This window comes from Astatotilapia calliptera, chromosome 15, assembly GCF_900246225.1.
Source record: "Astatotilapia calliptera chromosome 15, fAstCal1.2, whole genome shotgun sequence".
NCBI classification, from domain to species: domain Eukaryota; kingdom Metazoa; phylum Chordata; class Actinopteri; order Cichliformes; family Cichlidae; genus Astatotilapia; species Astatotilapia calliptera.
Genome location: NC_039316.1, coordinates 35,147,724 through 35,162,283, shown reverse-complemented (window position 1 = coordinate 35,162,283; position 14,560 = coordinate 35,147,724). Strand labels below are relative to the sequence as shown.

Here is a 14,560-nt window from a genome sequence, read left to right as displayed (position 1 = left end):
TCAGTGAGATGGCATTAGCGACAAATCTGAAACTAATAGAAAATTAACACAATTCATATTTTCATTCATTGCACAAACCCACGTGACAGGTAAACGGTTGTCAAGTAAAACGTAACTTTTGTCAATTAAATTCTCAATTCCAGCTTTTTACATTAACAGATTACTAGGTTAGGTAGTTTAACAGCCTTCAGTGAAACTTATAAAACTTAGCAAACAGTAAAAATCTAGCAATTTCGTTGAAGGCAAGGTATGATGTGTAGAAAATAAACCCACTGAGGAGCAAAAAAACTTGCCTTCTTTAGCTGGACTGCACATTTAAATGTAGAATACATATATGTTCTGTAGGTGAATAAGGAATTCTTTAACAACCAGTCTCTTGTAACATGTTTGATCATGTGACAACCTGAGAGACGTACCACGAAGAGAGATTGACGGGATAGTGAGTTATGTTGAATTAAAAGTCAGTTTCGATTAAAAAATATTCTGGAATTGCCAAAATTTTACTTACTTACTACTTACTGTAAAGTTCCAGTAATTCAACCTGTGAACTTTTTTGAGAGCACAGTCGGAAACACAAAACCCAGCCTAAAAGAGAAAGTTGATAACAACCGTCATGACAACCATTGTCCCCAACTGGGGTTTTAGATTTTATCAAGTTAGCTAATGCACAGAAAGAAACAAAGTTATCCTAACCTCCTCAGAGTAGAAGGGCAGGCAAAGGTAATGGAATTATTGGGATACTGGAAACCCACCACATAGACTTTGCTCAGTACATATTTGTGAAACTAAACTAGCCAACTTTCAAAGCTTTGTAAAATAAAAAGCTATGGGCTGAAAAAAAATGTTTCTAGTGTATACAAAATTAACACGGTTACCAAAAGTGGGAACATTTGAGCATCAGTGTTTTTTGGCTCAGCCAATTAATAACATTTACATGTGCTTACATGACATTTATAGGGTACTTAAGTGAAAGTAGGAACACAACCAATTGTCGTTGTTTGTTGTCTGCTACCTGGGGTGCATGCACATCTGGTATGTTGTAATGTAAAGTCTGTGCTGCTTTCAGGAAAACAGATGTCCGCGTGGACCACGCTCAGCATCTCATGATGAAATTTGCGTGACTTGGACTCAAACCGACAGAGAAAGCATAACTGAGGCTTCAGATATTAATTAGTTCCATCTGCAGTCCTTTTACTAATTATTTCATTTGTATGTAATTCCTGATGAAACCATTAGCAAGGGAATAAATACAGGAGAAATGTTTGATTTGTCTCTAAGTATGTGATCTTTAACCAACTTCATGCAGAAGGAGGGTGGAAGGAGTACTAAAGGTAATTACCCCATCACAGAGTCTACCTTTTCGTGCATTGCAGTTTGCAGTTCTTCACCCCAACAGCTGTTTCTTATTGCCAGTTATTCAGTTTTCTTTCTTTCAACTTTTCATAATCTCAAAGGGAACAAAGGCTCACGGCCACACCTGCTCATTAATCAGTAGTGGTCAACTAATACTACAGATAAAGAAGTCATATCAGCGTCACCCATTATACATCTGTTTGCCAAGGGTTTTTTGCTTGATTCATTTGTATAATGTGGAAAGTATTATTTACGTAATAACACTTACAGAACTCTCACTAATGGATAAAAAACGTTATGTTAAATATTGATAAAGGTTAGTAGAAAAGTCAATGATGAGATTGGTGTTGGAGAGGTTGATTAAAAATGGCATTTCAGAATATTGTTTAATTTTTAAATGAATTTCTTGACATCTGAAAGGATAACAGGCATTTTCACCTAATGCATGTAAGCCAGTGTTGGTTTCTGCAGTCTCCGTCTTTTTCTGTTTGTTTGGGTGAATGCACAGAGGCCACGCAGCAGTTACAGCTCCAGCTGGCTGAATCAGATCGCCGCATCACCAGCTACGTACGGAAGTTCAACAAGATGCAAGCTGACTACCATAACCTGATTGGAATCACTGCTGAGTTGGTCGACTCATTGGAGGCCACAGTCAGCGGAAAGATGGTAGGGCAGGCTAATTGTGGGACAAACAAGCACACATTCTGTCAGACATGCAACAGATACGGAGTCCATAAGTGTGGCACAAGTTAGAAAAGAATGTGTGCACACAGGACAAAAAACCCCAAATTTGCATATTCAAAGTCCAGTGGTGTGCATGCGAGCGCCAACAAGAAATCTTTTGATGCGCAAAATGGATTGAAAATATATATGAAAAGATTTTAATATTTGGAAAACTAGAATACACTTGTAGTACCCTGCTCTTCTCGCACAAACAGTATTTTAAAGCTCAGGGGAACGTGCCTTGTTTTTGCAGATCTCCCCAGAGTACCTGCAGAATGTGTGTGTTCGCCTGTTCAGCAGCCAGATGAGACAGAGTGTGATGCAGAGCACAGACTTCACCAGGCCAGGCACTGTGAGTTGCAGCACACAGTCTTAGCTCTATTCCTTCCCTCTTCTTCACGCCTCAGAATAGTAACAACAACACCTGGCCCCAACTTAATGTGATTTTATTGAAGCATAGAGTATGCATAGCAGACGGTGAGGAGATAAGAGCCACAATCGGGGAAAAGTGCACTTAAGGAGTGTTTACATTATGTACAAAAAGACATCTTTGTTCCTTTTATGTAAGCTGTCTAGTCATTCTGTTGTGTGCATCCTAGAATGAGTGCTTCCTGGATCCTGGAGTTGAATCAATACAGTCATTGTTGGAAAGTCAAGTGTACACAACACAAATTTCCAATAAGCAGTCACAGACATTTACGTAATCATCTGCCTTGGAAATGTAACTGTGTTTCTCCCATAAAGACGACATTTAAAGGTGTCGAGATGGGTCAGAGTTACATTAAATCTTAAATCCTTGCTGCTGTTATTAAGCCTCTTTTTCTGCCTCTTTTGTGCCACCGATAATCAAAAGGCTGTAGAAAAGCTCCCAACCGACCTAAAAAACTGTCCACAGCTTGACAATCATGCTTGCTGTTAGCGGCCTTCATTGTGGTTTTGACCTCTGGCTTGTGAAATCTTGTTTCTTTCTATTTGAACTGAACAACATTTTTTTCTGTGTTTTGTGTGTGTGTGTTTTTTTTTTTTGTTTTTTTTTTGCTTGTGTGATGCTTTTGTCCCCAAAGGGATATTACTCTATGAGTCCCTATGATGATGGCTATGTAAGTTTCATATATTTTCATCTTTACATTTTCTTATTGCTCAGGTCCCCAGTTCTCATCTAGCTTCTGCCTCGGTGTCTCCCTTTTCCCTCCTGTTGTTGTCTTTATGTCCTTCATGACCTCCTAACATATTTCTTCATCACACCCTCTTGACTATATGTGCATTCCCGCTAGATTGTCCCAGTTTAAACGTATGTTTGGCTTTATTTGCAGTAAGGACGATGACAGTCATTGTTCCTCAACTCTCATTTTAGCCTTTAGCTCTCAACTTATCTCTCAGTTTCATTTTTCTTCTCTTATGCTTATTGTTATTTTTTGTTTTGTTTTTTAGATTATAGCCATATAAAATGACAGAACAAGAATGGCCATCACAGGGTGCTTTGATTTAAAAGAATTACTCGCATGCTCGGGTTCTCAAACAGGACAGGTTATATTACAGCTATTTGAAAGGCAGCAACAAGAACACTTCATGTAGGATTCTTAACAACCTTAAAAACAGGCACCCAGGGTCAACATATCAAATTTGCTGTTTTTAGGTATAGTTAAACATTAAAAAATGAGCAGCCATAGCTAGTAAACTTTACTTTAAACCACTGTTACGTAGCAGTTTAAAGCTAAGCAGGTCAACATAAGATAACAAGATAAGATAAGATAAGATAACTCTTTATTGTCATTGCACAGTCATACATAGTACAGTAGTACAATGAAATTGGAAAAACTGTCCTACGTCGGCACTACATATAACACAACACGACACGATATGACACATCACAACGTAACAACACAACACAGTATATTAACTTAGTATAAAAAAGAAGAATAAGTGTATGTGTATTGCACACTGTTATTATTGCACATTAATTATTATTGCACCTTGTTATAAATATAAATATTATTGTTATCGTTTTAAACATTGTTACCTCCCCCTAAAAAGTCCAGGGAGGTATCCAGTCAGGTCAGCTATTTACATTGATCAGGGCTATTGCCCTGTTGTAAAAGCTGTCCTTGAGTCTATTTGTTCGGGACCTCAGCAGCCTGAACCTCCTGCCAGACGGCAGCAGCTTAAACACCCGGTGTCCTGGGTGTGTGCAGTCCCGTAGGATGCTGCGTGCCCTCTTGAGACAGCGAGTGCTGTACAGGTCCTTCAGGGAGGGAAGAGGATGTCCAATGATTTTTTGGGCCATGTTGATGACCCTCTGGAGTGCCTTTCTGTGTGCTGTGGTGCAGCTGGAGAACCACACACCGATGCAATATGTCAGCACACTTTCAATGGAGCAGCGGTAGAAGACGGTCAGCAGCTCCTTCTTCAGGTCCATTTTTCTGAGGATTCTCAGAAAGTGGAGACGCTGTTGGGCCTTCTTTAAGACCGCAGAGATGTTAGAGCTCCATTGGAGGTCTGTGTCTATGTGCACACCCAGAAACTTGAAACTGGAGACCCTTTCCACGCACTCCCCGTTGATGCTGACAGGCTGCAGCTCGGACTTCCTCCTTCTGAAGTCAACTACCAGTTCTTTTGTTTTGGTGGTATTGAGGTCCAGGTTGTTGTCTGCACACCAATCTGACAGCCTCTGAACTTCAGCTCTGTATGCAGTCTCATCTCCCCCTGAGATGAGCCCCACCACAGTGGTATCATCTGCAAACTTGATGACTGTGTTGTCTGGGTGGGAACTAACACAGTCATGTGTGTACAGAGTGTACAGTAGGGGACTCAGTACACAGCCTTGTGGAGAGCCGGTGTTGAGGCTGAGGGCTGAGGAAAGATGAGGCCCCACTCTAACTCTCTGTACACGGTCTGAGAGGAAGTCTCTGATCCAGCGGCAGGTGGTGGAAGGAAGTCCAATTTCCAGCAGTTTATCTATTAGTCTGTCCGGGAGTATCGTATTGAAAGCAGAGCTAAAGTCAACAAAGAGCAGCCTGACGTAACGGCCCTGCACTTCCAGGTGAGAGATGGTGGTGTGGAGCGTTGTAGCAATGGCATCTTCAGTTGATCTGTTAGCTCTGTATGCAAACTGGAGCGGGTCGAGTGTGGGTGGCAGGCAGGACATGATGTGACGTCGGACCAGTTTCTCAAAGCACTTCATTATAACAGGTGTTAGAGCAACTGGTCGGTAGTCGTTGAGGCTGCTAATGTTAGTACGCTTTGGCAGTGGGACAATTGTGGCTGACTTTAGGCACGGCGGGATGCAGGACTGGGACAGTGAAGTGTTGAAGATCTTAGTGAAGACCCCAGCCAGCTGGTCTGCACACTCTTTTAGGACCTTTGCGGTTACCCCATCTGGTCCGGTGGCCAGACATACCTGCTTAGCTTCATAAATTATTTTTGAGGATAGTATTTTTTCTCATTTAGGCTTGCTAGTTTAATGTAAGTGAGTGCAAGGCCATAATTTATCCTCAGTATCAGAGTCTTTGTCTTTGTACATTATCAATCTTTCTTTTATTGCTGTTTGGACCAAGGCATAAAGCCTTGTAGTTAGACAATAGCATCAACAGTCCATGATTTTGGTTGTAACCACAGTGTAAAAACAGATTGAAAAGATGAAAAAACATAAAAAGCATTTCACTTTTATTCAAAGAATATAAAAACTAATCAGGACTCAAAATTTAGATAAAACTTGGACATAAAGTCTTGCTGCAAGCAAGTCTCCCCATTCTGCAGCTATCTTGGTAAAGACTCCAGCCAGTTATTTGGGCAGGTTGAATGACTAAATGAAGGGGGAGAGAGTCATTTTTATTTTCAAGGATCAAAAAAGAACATCTAAAAACTGTGCTAATTCAGTTTAGGGTCGCAGCTTACATTGTTGGTTTAAATATACAGGGTGGGCCATTTATATGGATACACCATAATAACATGGGAATGGTTGGTGATATTAAAGTCCTGTTTGTGGCACATCAGTATATTTGAGGGGGCAAACTCCTCAAGATGGGTGGTGACCATGGTGGCCATTTAGAAGTCGGCCATCTTAGATCTTTTATTTTTCCAATAGGAAGAGGGTCATGTGACACATAAAACTTATTGGTAATGTCACAAGAAAAACAATGGTGTGCTTGGATTCAACGTAACTTTATTCTTTCATGAGTTATTTACAAGTTTCTGACCACTTATAAAATGTGTTCAATGTTCTGCCCATTGTGTTGGATTGTCAATGCAACCCTCTCCCACTCTTCACACACTGATAGCAACACCGCAGAAGAAATGTCAGCACAGGCATCCAGTATCCGTAGTTTCAGGTGCTGCACATCTCGTATCTTCACACCATAGACAATTGCCCCTCACATATACTAATGTGCCACAAACAGGACGTTAACATCACCAACCATTCCCATTTTATTACGGTGTATCCATATAAATGGCCCACCCTGTAGTTGACTTTCCTGCCACCACACAGTCGAAATTAGTCGTTTTAAAATTTAGCTTGTATGTGCTTCAATGCAAACACTAGATTTCAGGTTCAACATATAATTGGCTCTTTGGTGGGATTGACTGAACACCTCCATCTTTGTCTTTGCAGAAACCTGGATTTCTGTTCTGTCAGAAAGAAAGAAAGAAAGTGTACTTTATTGGTCCCCGTGGGGAAAATCCCTCTCTGCATTTAACCCATTCACTCAGTGAAGCAGTGGGCAGCCACTGGGCGCCCGGGGAGCAGTGTGTAGGGACGGTACCTTGCTCAGGGGTACCTCAGGGTAGTTGTTCAGGGGAATCGAACCCCCGACCTTCCGATCATGGGGCCACCACTCTACCTACTGAGCTATCCCTGCCCTGACAACAGTCAGCCGTCTGCTGTTGTCAGAAGTACCTTTGTTTAGCTTTATGGTTCTCTTCTTACTAAGCAGCATATTTGATTGTCGCTTTAAATATGACCTTCTGGTTGCTTGGTGCGCCAGTGTCAAATGTCCCAGAACAACATATTATCATGCGTACATGGGCACCAAATGTTTAGGGGGAAAGGAACTTGGGAAAGAAGCCAGGTATCACTGTTCTGTTCTTTTTCTTTGTTTGTTTTAGTGTGCCAGACAAGGCGATACCTCTGTTTACACGGATCAGTGTTCTGACCTTATGGTTCTCCCACCATAGGTCCAGCCGCCTCCTCCTCCTCCTCCTCCTCCTCCTCCTCCTCCTCCTTAGATTTGATTTCAGGGGTTTTCAAAATACCCTCAGAGTAAAAACTTTAATAGTCAGTTTCACCTTACTTTACACACAACAACAACACCTCGGTGATCAAGTTTTTGTTTCTTCTCCTGGGTCAAAGTGGGGGTCTTTCACTTGTTAGATGTCAGTCGCTACACTCTGGAGCCATCTAAAAAAAACCACAGATGGACTAATGTGTGACAAATGCAGAAGTATTAGCCTACCCTTTCTGGTACTGTTTCTTGGCCTCTTACTGCATAGATAATATTGCCAAACACTGTAATACTGTATGTCCCAGTACTCAGCATGTACCACACGCATGATGATGTATGCATGTCTTAAAAACTACTAATGACATATTTACACATTAGCTAACTTGATTATCTTAGATTGGATGGACCAGATGGTAAGAGTAACATATGGTTAATGTTGCATGTGGTATGTTTTGCACACTTTAAAGTGATAAATAAAGTCAGATTGTAAAAAAATACCCTGCATTAAAGATCCTCCTTTTTTTCTTCTCATTATCTCTGTTTTTTTTCCTCTGCCTTCTCTTGTAGGCTTCCTCTATGCTACGAGCGTCCATTGCACCACAGTAAGTCTTCGTTTGGAAGAAATCATTTTTGTACCAATCATACAGTTTCATTAAACCCAAATAAAACAAGGCTGCTATCTCGTTTCTCTTTAAATCACCAGGAGACCAAAGGATGTGCCAATGTTGCCCTCGTTAGACTATGAGAAGCTTAAGAAAGACCTCATCGAAGGCTCAGAGAGACTTCAGTCTCTGCTACTTCAGGCAATGCGATGGGTGAGAGTATTCTGTTTATTATCTCCAGCCTTCTCCTTAGTGATAAGATGTCTCGTATTTATCTGATCATCAGCCTTCCTTGTGACTTTGTTTGGCTCCAACACTCGCTTATAACTTAAGATCAGTGTATTTATCCGTCTTCATCCTCAGAGAGTAGAATGCGTTAAGTACAGTTTTAATTTGGGGCGTCCAGAAACTTGGGCAGTTTGTGAACCTGGACAAAAGAAGAGTGGCACTTATATTTACTTGGACTAGACTTTTGAGTGCTGATTGTTGGATCTGTTTCTAATGTCTTTTTAGAGACTCACCCGCTCACTCCCTGGTGAACAGAGAGATACTGTGCTTCAGGCTTACATCAGCAATGATCTTCTGGAGTGCTACAGTACTAAAGAGGTGGGGTTATAGCTTCACTATCATGCATGTTAACACTACAAAATTCATTCAGAGGGCCTGTTAATTAACTTGTGAACGTGCAAATTGAAAAACACGCCGTAAATAAAAGAATCGTAGAAATGTGGTGCTTCCAGACAATTTTAAACCAACACTTAGAACATAACTCGCTCCCAAAAAGGTTATGTTATCCTTACAAGGTGACTTTCATGACAAAGCTGGAGGATAGGGAAAAGGCAATCAAACTTGTAAACACATTTTTTGACAGATTTCTAAAATATCACAGTCTTCTTGTTTTTATTCTAGACTGTCTAATCTGTCAATTTGTTTAGCTCTGTAGGTCATATATTTAAATTTAGAGGAAGAAAATCATTGTTTATGATCTTAACATTATCAAATATTTAGTAATTATTTTATATTAAGAGATCATTTGAACCCAATGGTCAGTCATTTAGAAATGGTTCCCAGTCTCAGAATAAGCACTTTCCTCTGAGAAGCTCAGATTGTGTCCCAAACTTTACCCTCGTGAAAGACTTTTGACACACTTTGTTCTTTTTTTTCTTTTCTCTCGTCATTTTCTTTTCACCTAGCCTTTAGCTTCAGGTGCTATGCTGAATACAATCTCTTTAGAGTGAATAACCCTTTCATAAATGCTTTCAATCTTTGTACTCCTGTGTATGTTTCAAGGTTTTCTAGGTATATCTAAGTGACTCTGCAATCATTTAAGGTGACTGTTGTTGAGATTTAGTGCTATATAAATAAAATTAAATTCTATAGCAACGCTGGAAGACTCTGCATTTAACTGAGGTGTTGGTCAGCGTACATAAATATGATGCCTTTCATTTTAAAGTGTTGCAAAAATGAACATTAAGGAAGGACACATTTAAAAAGATGCTACTTCTCAAATAAGTTACATTGTGTTTTATGTTTAAATTCATAGTCCTTGTCTCTAAGAAATTTCACTCTTCAAAAAATGGTGAGTGGAAAAACTCACAGTGCACAACTTGCCCTACATTTGTTTGTTTCCTTAGAAAACTGTGCTTCATTTAATGAGATCAACAAACGAGATTGTCCGTCAATACATGGCTCGTCTCATCAATGCATTTGCTTCCCTTGCAGAGGGTAAGTTTAAAGCTGCCATTAGAGCTCATTAGGCATCATCATTTACTTTGTAAGTTGATTCCTGATGGTTTGACCTTACTGGCTTTCCGTTTTGAGGAAAAACTATTAATGATGCTCCACAAAGCTAAACAGTAACTGTAGACAGCATTTTGTAAAAAGGAGACTTTAGAATGGCTGTGAATGCTTTCAAGATGTTCCTTTGATATTTATTACAGGTCGTGTTTACCTCTCCCAAATCCCCATTCTTCTGAAACATCTGACAGAAACACTCAGAAAGGAAGAAAAAGAATCTCTTACTCGCGAAAATGTCCTTGTGGCTCTGCAGAAACTCAGCCTCAGGTAGTTTTTAAAATTACTAGGGTTTTCTAAATCCTTTCTTATCTCGATTAATGTTTTTTAAATGAATATGTCACAATTTTTGTCCTTTTGACAAGCATGAATATTTGACCTTACATCATGTCTCGCCTGTTAGGAGGAGTCAGCAGACAGCCATGATTGCAGATGATCTGATTGGCTGGCTAGTGGATGAGCTCCAGGACTCAGACTGCCTCAGTGACTACAACCTGGAGTATTCTGCAGCTTTGCTTATGAACCTGTGTTTGCGAACAAAGGGTAAACATAAAAACATGCAGAACATAAATGTAGCTCAATAATGCGAACACCAGACGGGCGGCATGGACACCGGCGTTTGTGAATGCGATAACACAAGAATGAGGTGACGTAGGAGCTTCAAACTGATACCACAGATGCACTTACTAAAAATCCGATGTATCAACAAGTTCCACTTTCAGTGACCGCATCACGTTCTGTAAAAATCTTGTGAACGTGATAACTTGAGAACATGGAGATGTAGGATTTTGAAATTGATAGGTGTGTCTGCTAGGAGGCTGAGAGGCAGCTCTGGCCATTGGCAAATATATTTTTATTTTGCCAAGAAAATGGGTACTGTTTGTGAATGACATCAGTAACCAACTAAAGACTGAACTGAAGAAATAGGAACAAATTATGCTAATAACTAAATCCCTCAAAGTAGAATTTACAGTTGCCAAGTTGTCTTTATGCGTGAATGGTTCATAGGTCAGTGTTTAAGTGGCTTCACCAACAAATCAAAAAATCGCAAGGTATAAAGACTGGTCTTTATACCTTACTATAAAGTAAATAAAATAACAATCTCACTCTGTGGAAGCAAAAATGTGATAAACAAATAAAGGAAGGTGAGAGGGAGAGCTGGCTCAAGGCTTTTACAGGGCATTAAAGAATAAACACCTTTCTTTTTAAGCCTTACTGTAGGAAACCTTTTTCTGATCAGTTGACTTTTGACCCAGGCTTACAATTTCCTTATTGTCTTTCATCCATGTTAAACAATAATTGGCTTTATTTTATTTACTACGCTATGCTACTATGCTATATTTACTTTAAGACTGGTGTTGATTTTCTGTGTGCTTTTTTGTGTCTTTGTTTTTTTTCACTGTCCGTGAATAATTTCCAAGTCAAATAAGTCTTCTCAAACACACCATGGGTTATACTATAACGTTCATTCATAGAGCTTATTAATAGTCCATGCTATCATGAAAATCAGAACGACCTTGTTTCACGCCACAACGAGTCAAGGTCTAGGTTTGTTCCTGTTCTTTCTTTCTTTTCTTTTTTTTTTTTTTGCTGATACACTAAGGTTAATTATTGCCTAAGTTTGCATTGAAAGCAAACGTTTAGCTTTTCGGTCCTTCTGAATACATGTTTTCACTGCACTCTTGTTTTTACAATTATTTGTCTTCCATTTACGTCATATCTAGGATGTATCGCTTTCAGACGCTCCCTCTTTCCTTTTCTTTTTTCCCAAAATATGTTTTTATTATATGCTGTACTTCTGTTCAATGTAGAATGCCACAATGAAATACTGTCCCACATTTGATTTATCAGTAATTGTATTGTCTTACACGGATAAGTACTGGGAAGTCATTAACCGGATTTATATGTATTAAATCAAATAAGAGTCCCATCATATTGCACACAGAAAAAGCGTTGCTAAATTTGTGTGCTGGATGGTTGTCTTTTTACAGGAAAAAGGAAGTGTGCAGAAAACGCCAAGCATGTGCTAAAAGTTTTGACTGATCTCCTTGGACATGAGAACCACGAGGTGATATACACATCTACCAACACACAGCACAGAAGTTGCATGCACAGTGGTTGCAGTGTGCAAGCAAAACAGATTTCTCGTGGTTGAAACTGATACAGGCTACACAACAAACAGTGTGTACTGCATGCAATAGGTGGAAAGTGCAGAATTAATGCCATTAAAGGATAGAAAATGACACGAGTTGCTAGCATATCATAAACTAAAACCGCCAACATTCATAAATTAACAGTGTCTCTACTGTTATGTTACACTGTGTAATTATGTCCCTTGAAATGTCTTGCAGTCTTGGCATGAGTGAGCCATGACTGCAGGAACATCAATAAAACATAGAAAGCACAGAGTTCATTGATTTTACTTATGTTAGCGGTCAGGTTGTTAAAAAAAAAAAAAAAAAAGCTTATCCACAGCACAAACATTAGTTCCTCTTTGTGGGCACACATCTCTAATTGCTGTATTTGAGACCATAGAGATAGAGGTTGTGTTTGTCTGTGTCACTTTCAGATTTGGCCATATGTGAATGGAGCTCTTTACAGCATCCTGTGCATTCCCTCTGTGCGACAGGAAGCAAGAGAGATGGTGAGATAGCAGTTTGCATTTTGCAGTTTGCATGTCTCTTCCTCTTCACTTTCCTCGGTAAAGAACAGGTGTTCATTTAATAGGCAGAGAAAGTTGTAAATGGAAGTGTAGTTAAAATGTGGAGTTGCAATCACAAAAAGTATAAAAGATGGACGCAGCTTCCAGGTCTGCAAACTGAAGTCAATGCAATCAGCGAGACCTTTAAAACATACTTTCTTTTAAAGTGGGGAACCCTGGGTCAGCACACCTTAATCAACCTTAATCATTTTATCATTTCAAAAATGAGGATTATCTAGTGTATTGACTAACAAATTTTAGCTAATTAGTTAGCCATTTTTTTCATCAGAACCAATTATAAAAGGCCAAAATGGACACGGATGCAATCTCAGTGTTTTTAAATTAGTTTTCAGAAAGCAACGAGTGACATCACAGTGTCACCTAGGTATGTTCATCTTTCACATGCCTTGGCCAAATATGCTTTGGCCAAATATTGTTATATATATATATATATATATATATATATATATATATACATACTGTAATTTTATACTTGCATACAAATTTTTTGAATGTTTTGTGTGTCTTTCCCTCATGTGTGAAGAGCGTTGAAGAGATTCTCCGCTGCTACATCAAAGAGGAGAACCCAAACCTTAACAGACAGATTGAATTCATCATTAAACAGCTAAACTCAGGTTAGTGAAATTTACTGTTAAACACGTAGATGATAAACTTGTAGTCCAAAAGTAAGCGACTCAAGCAATGCAGGAAAAACAAAATATGTAAATATGAAACTTGATATCTTACATTTCCTGTTTCAGATCCCCAGTTTTCATAACATTAGTTATCATTTGAAACTATAGTTTTTTTATGAAGTATAATTTTGGAAAATCTGCTGGCTTTTTAATCCTCCCCCCCCCCCCCCCCCCCCCAGCTGAAGAGGAAGGACCAGAGTCTGATGATGAGGAGGAAGAGGATGACAATGACGTAAGGCCGCCTGATAAACATCAATGTGCTGGTGTTTTCCATCATCATATTAAATGCCTGTTTACAAATTAATTCAACAAAACCACTGAACCATAAATAACTGGCTCATATCAGAAGAACTAAACAAAGAAAATAAAGTATGAGGGGGAATGATGGACTTAAAAAGTTAAAATGTAAATGAATTACAGGAGTTTCCTGGGGTGTGTGTGTATAAGCACATATTCCATTCTCTTCCTGTTCCCATGAGAGTTCCTTGAGTGTGAGTGCCCTTGCCCTGTAATCTCGAATTAGGTGTTTTTTTGTTTATATTTTTTGTTTTTTTTTATAGCTGCTATCCGTTTCCCTGCCCACAATGGTGAACTGATACGTACTGTACATACCTGTTTCTGAGTGGCAGTCTCAAAACTACAGAATACACTGGTCCCTTGTCAGAGCCTTGTGGAATGGTACCAAGCATTGTATTAATTTTTAAAATTAAAACTTAATGGGTGAGAGTTAATTTTTAGTCAGTCTGAGGAAGTTACGCTTTGCCAATGTAACCCAGTAAAAATCGACCTGCAGAAACCCTGTGGGTGTTTTATATAATGCTGCTTAATGCTTAAACATAAATTAAGTGCATGTGCGGACAATATGCATTTTTGACACTGCACACAAATTCTTTCTCAAGTGATTTATTGTCTTTGCATTGTGACAGGAAGATTTAATGGAGATCGACATTGATAAAGAGGAAGTTCTTCAGCCACAGCACAGGGAACTGTCTGGGGAAAGCCTGCTCACCACTGAGTACCTGGGAGTAAGAGCAAAACACACATTTTCACCATAAACATATTGTTTGTAGCTAAGAAGACGCAGAGTTCAAATTTTGACACTAATCAAGAATAATATAATTTCAACTTTAAGTTATTTTATTTTCAACTTTAATTTATATATTTATCTTTATCTTATTCTTCCCAGTTAAATTTACCCTTCATTCTAATTTGTGTTGTACAGTTATTTCATTTTTAACCTTAATTTATATTTTATTCCTTCCTAGTTAAATTTACCCTTTTTAATTTTTCATATTTATTTCCTATCTTATTCATAGCCTTTTCCTTTTTTGTTCTCTTTAGGTCACGAGCAGTTGTCCAAGCATTTCACTACATATCGTACTGTGTATGACTGTGTACGTGACAAATAAAATTTGAATTTGAATTTGAATTTGAATTTGAATGTATTACGGGCAAGTTGCAAAGTAGCTTGTA

At 38.9% G+C, this 14,560-nt stretch overlaps 1 protein-coding gene across 5 annotated transcripts in view; it reads left to right on the top strand.

Moving 5' to 3' along the window:
- Window positions 1-14,560, top strand: part of armc9 (armadillo repeat containing 9) — a 28,835-nt gene that overhangs the window by 3,858 nt on the left and 10,417 nt on the right. For 4 of the 5 annotated variants that reach the window (XM_026142261.1, XM_026142258.1, XM_026142259.1 and 1 more), the window contains exons 7-21: window positions 1,307-1,331; window positions 1,862-2,019; window positions 2,330-2,428; window positions 3,141-3,176; window positions 7,863-7,897; window positions 7,999-8,110; window positions 8,411-8,503; window positions 9,532-9,622; window positions 9,838-9,961; window positions 10,095-10,234; window positions 11,683-11,759; window positions 12,261-12,335; window positions 12,937-13,027; window positions 13,267-13,319; window positions 14,014-14,112. In XM_026142261.1, coding sequence (XP_025998046.1) covers window positions 1,307-1,331; window positions 1,862-2,019; window positions 2,330-2,428; window positions 3,141-3,176; window positions 7,863-7,897; window positions 7,999-8,110; window positions 8,411-8,503; window positions 9,532-9,622; window positions 9,838-9,961; window positions 10,095-10,234; window positions 11,683-11,759; window positions 12,261-12,335; window positions 12,937-13,027; window positions 13,267-13,319; window positions 14,014-14,112 — 1,308 coding nt within the window. The remainder of the gene's footprint in view (window positions 1-1,306; window positions 1,332-1,861; window positions 2,020-2,329; window positions 2,429-3,140; window positions 3,177-7,862; window positions 7,898-7,998; window positions 8,111-8,410; window positions 8,504-9,531; window positions 9,623-9,837; window positions 9,962-10,094; window positions 10,235-11,682; window positions 11,760-12,260; window positions 12,336-12,936; window positions 13,028-13,266; window positions 13,320-14,013; window positions 14,113-14,560) is intronic. The other variant, XM_026142260.1, reaches the window with a different exon arrangement.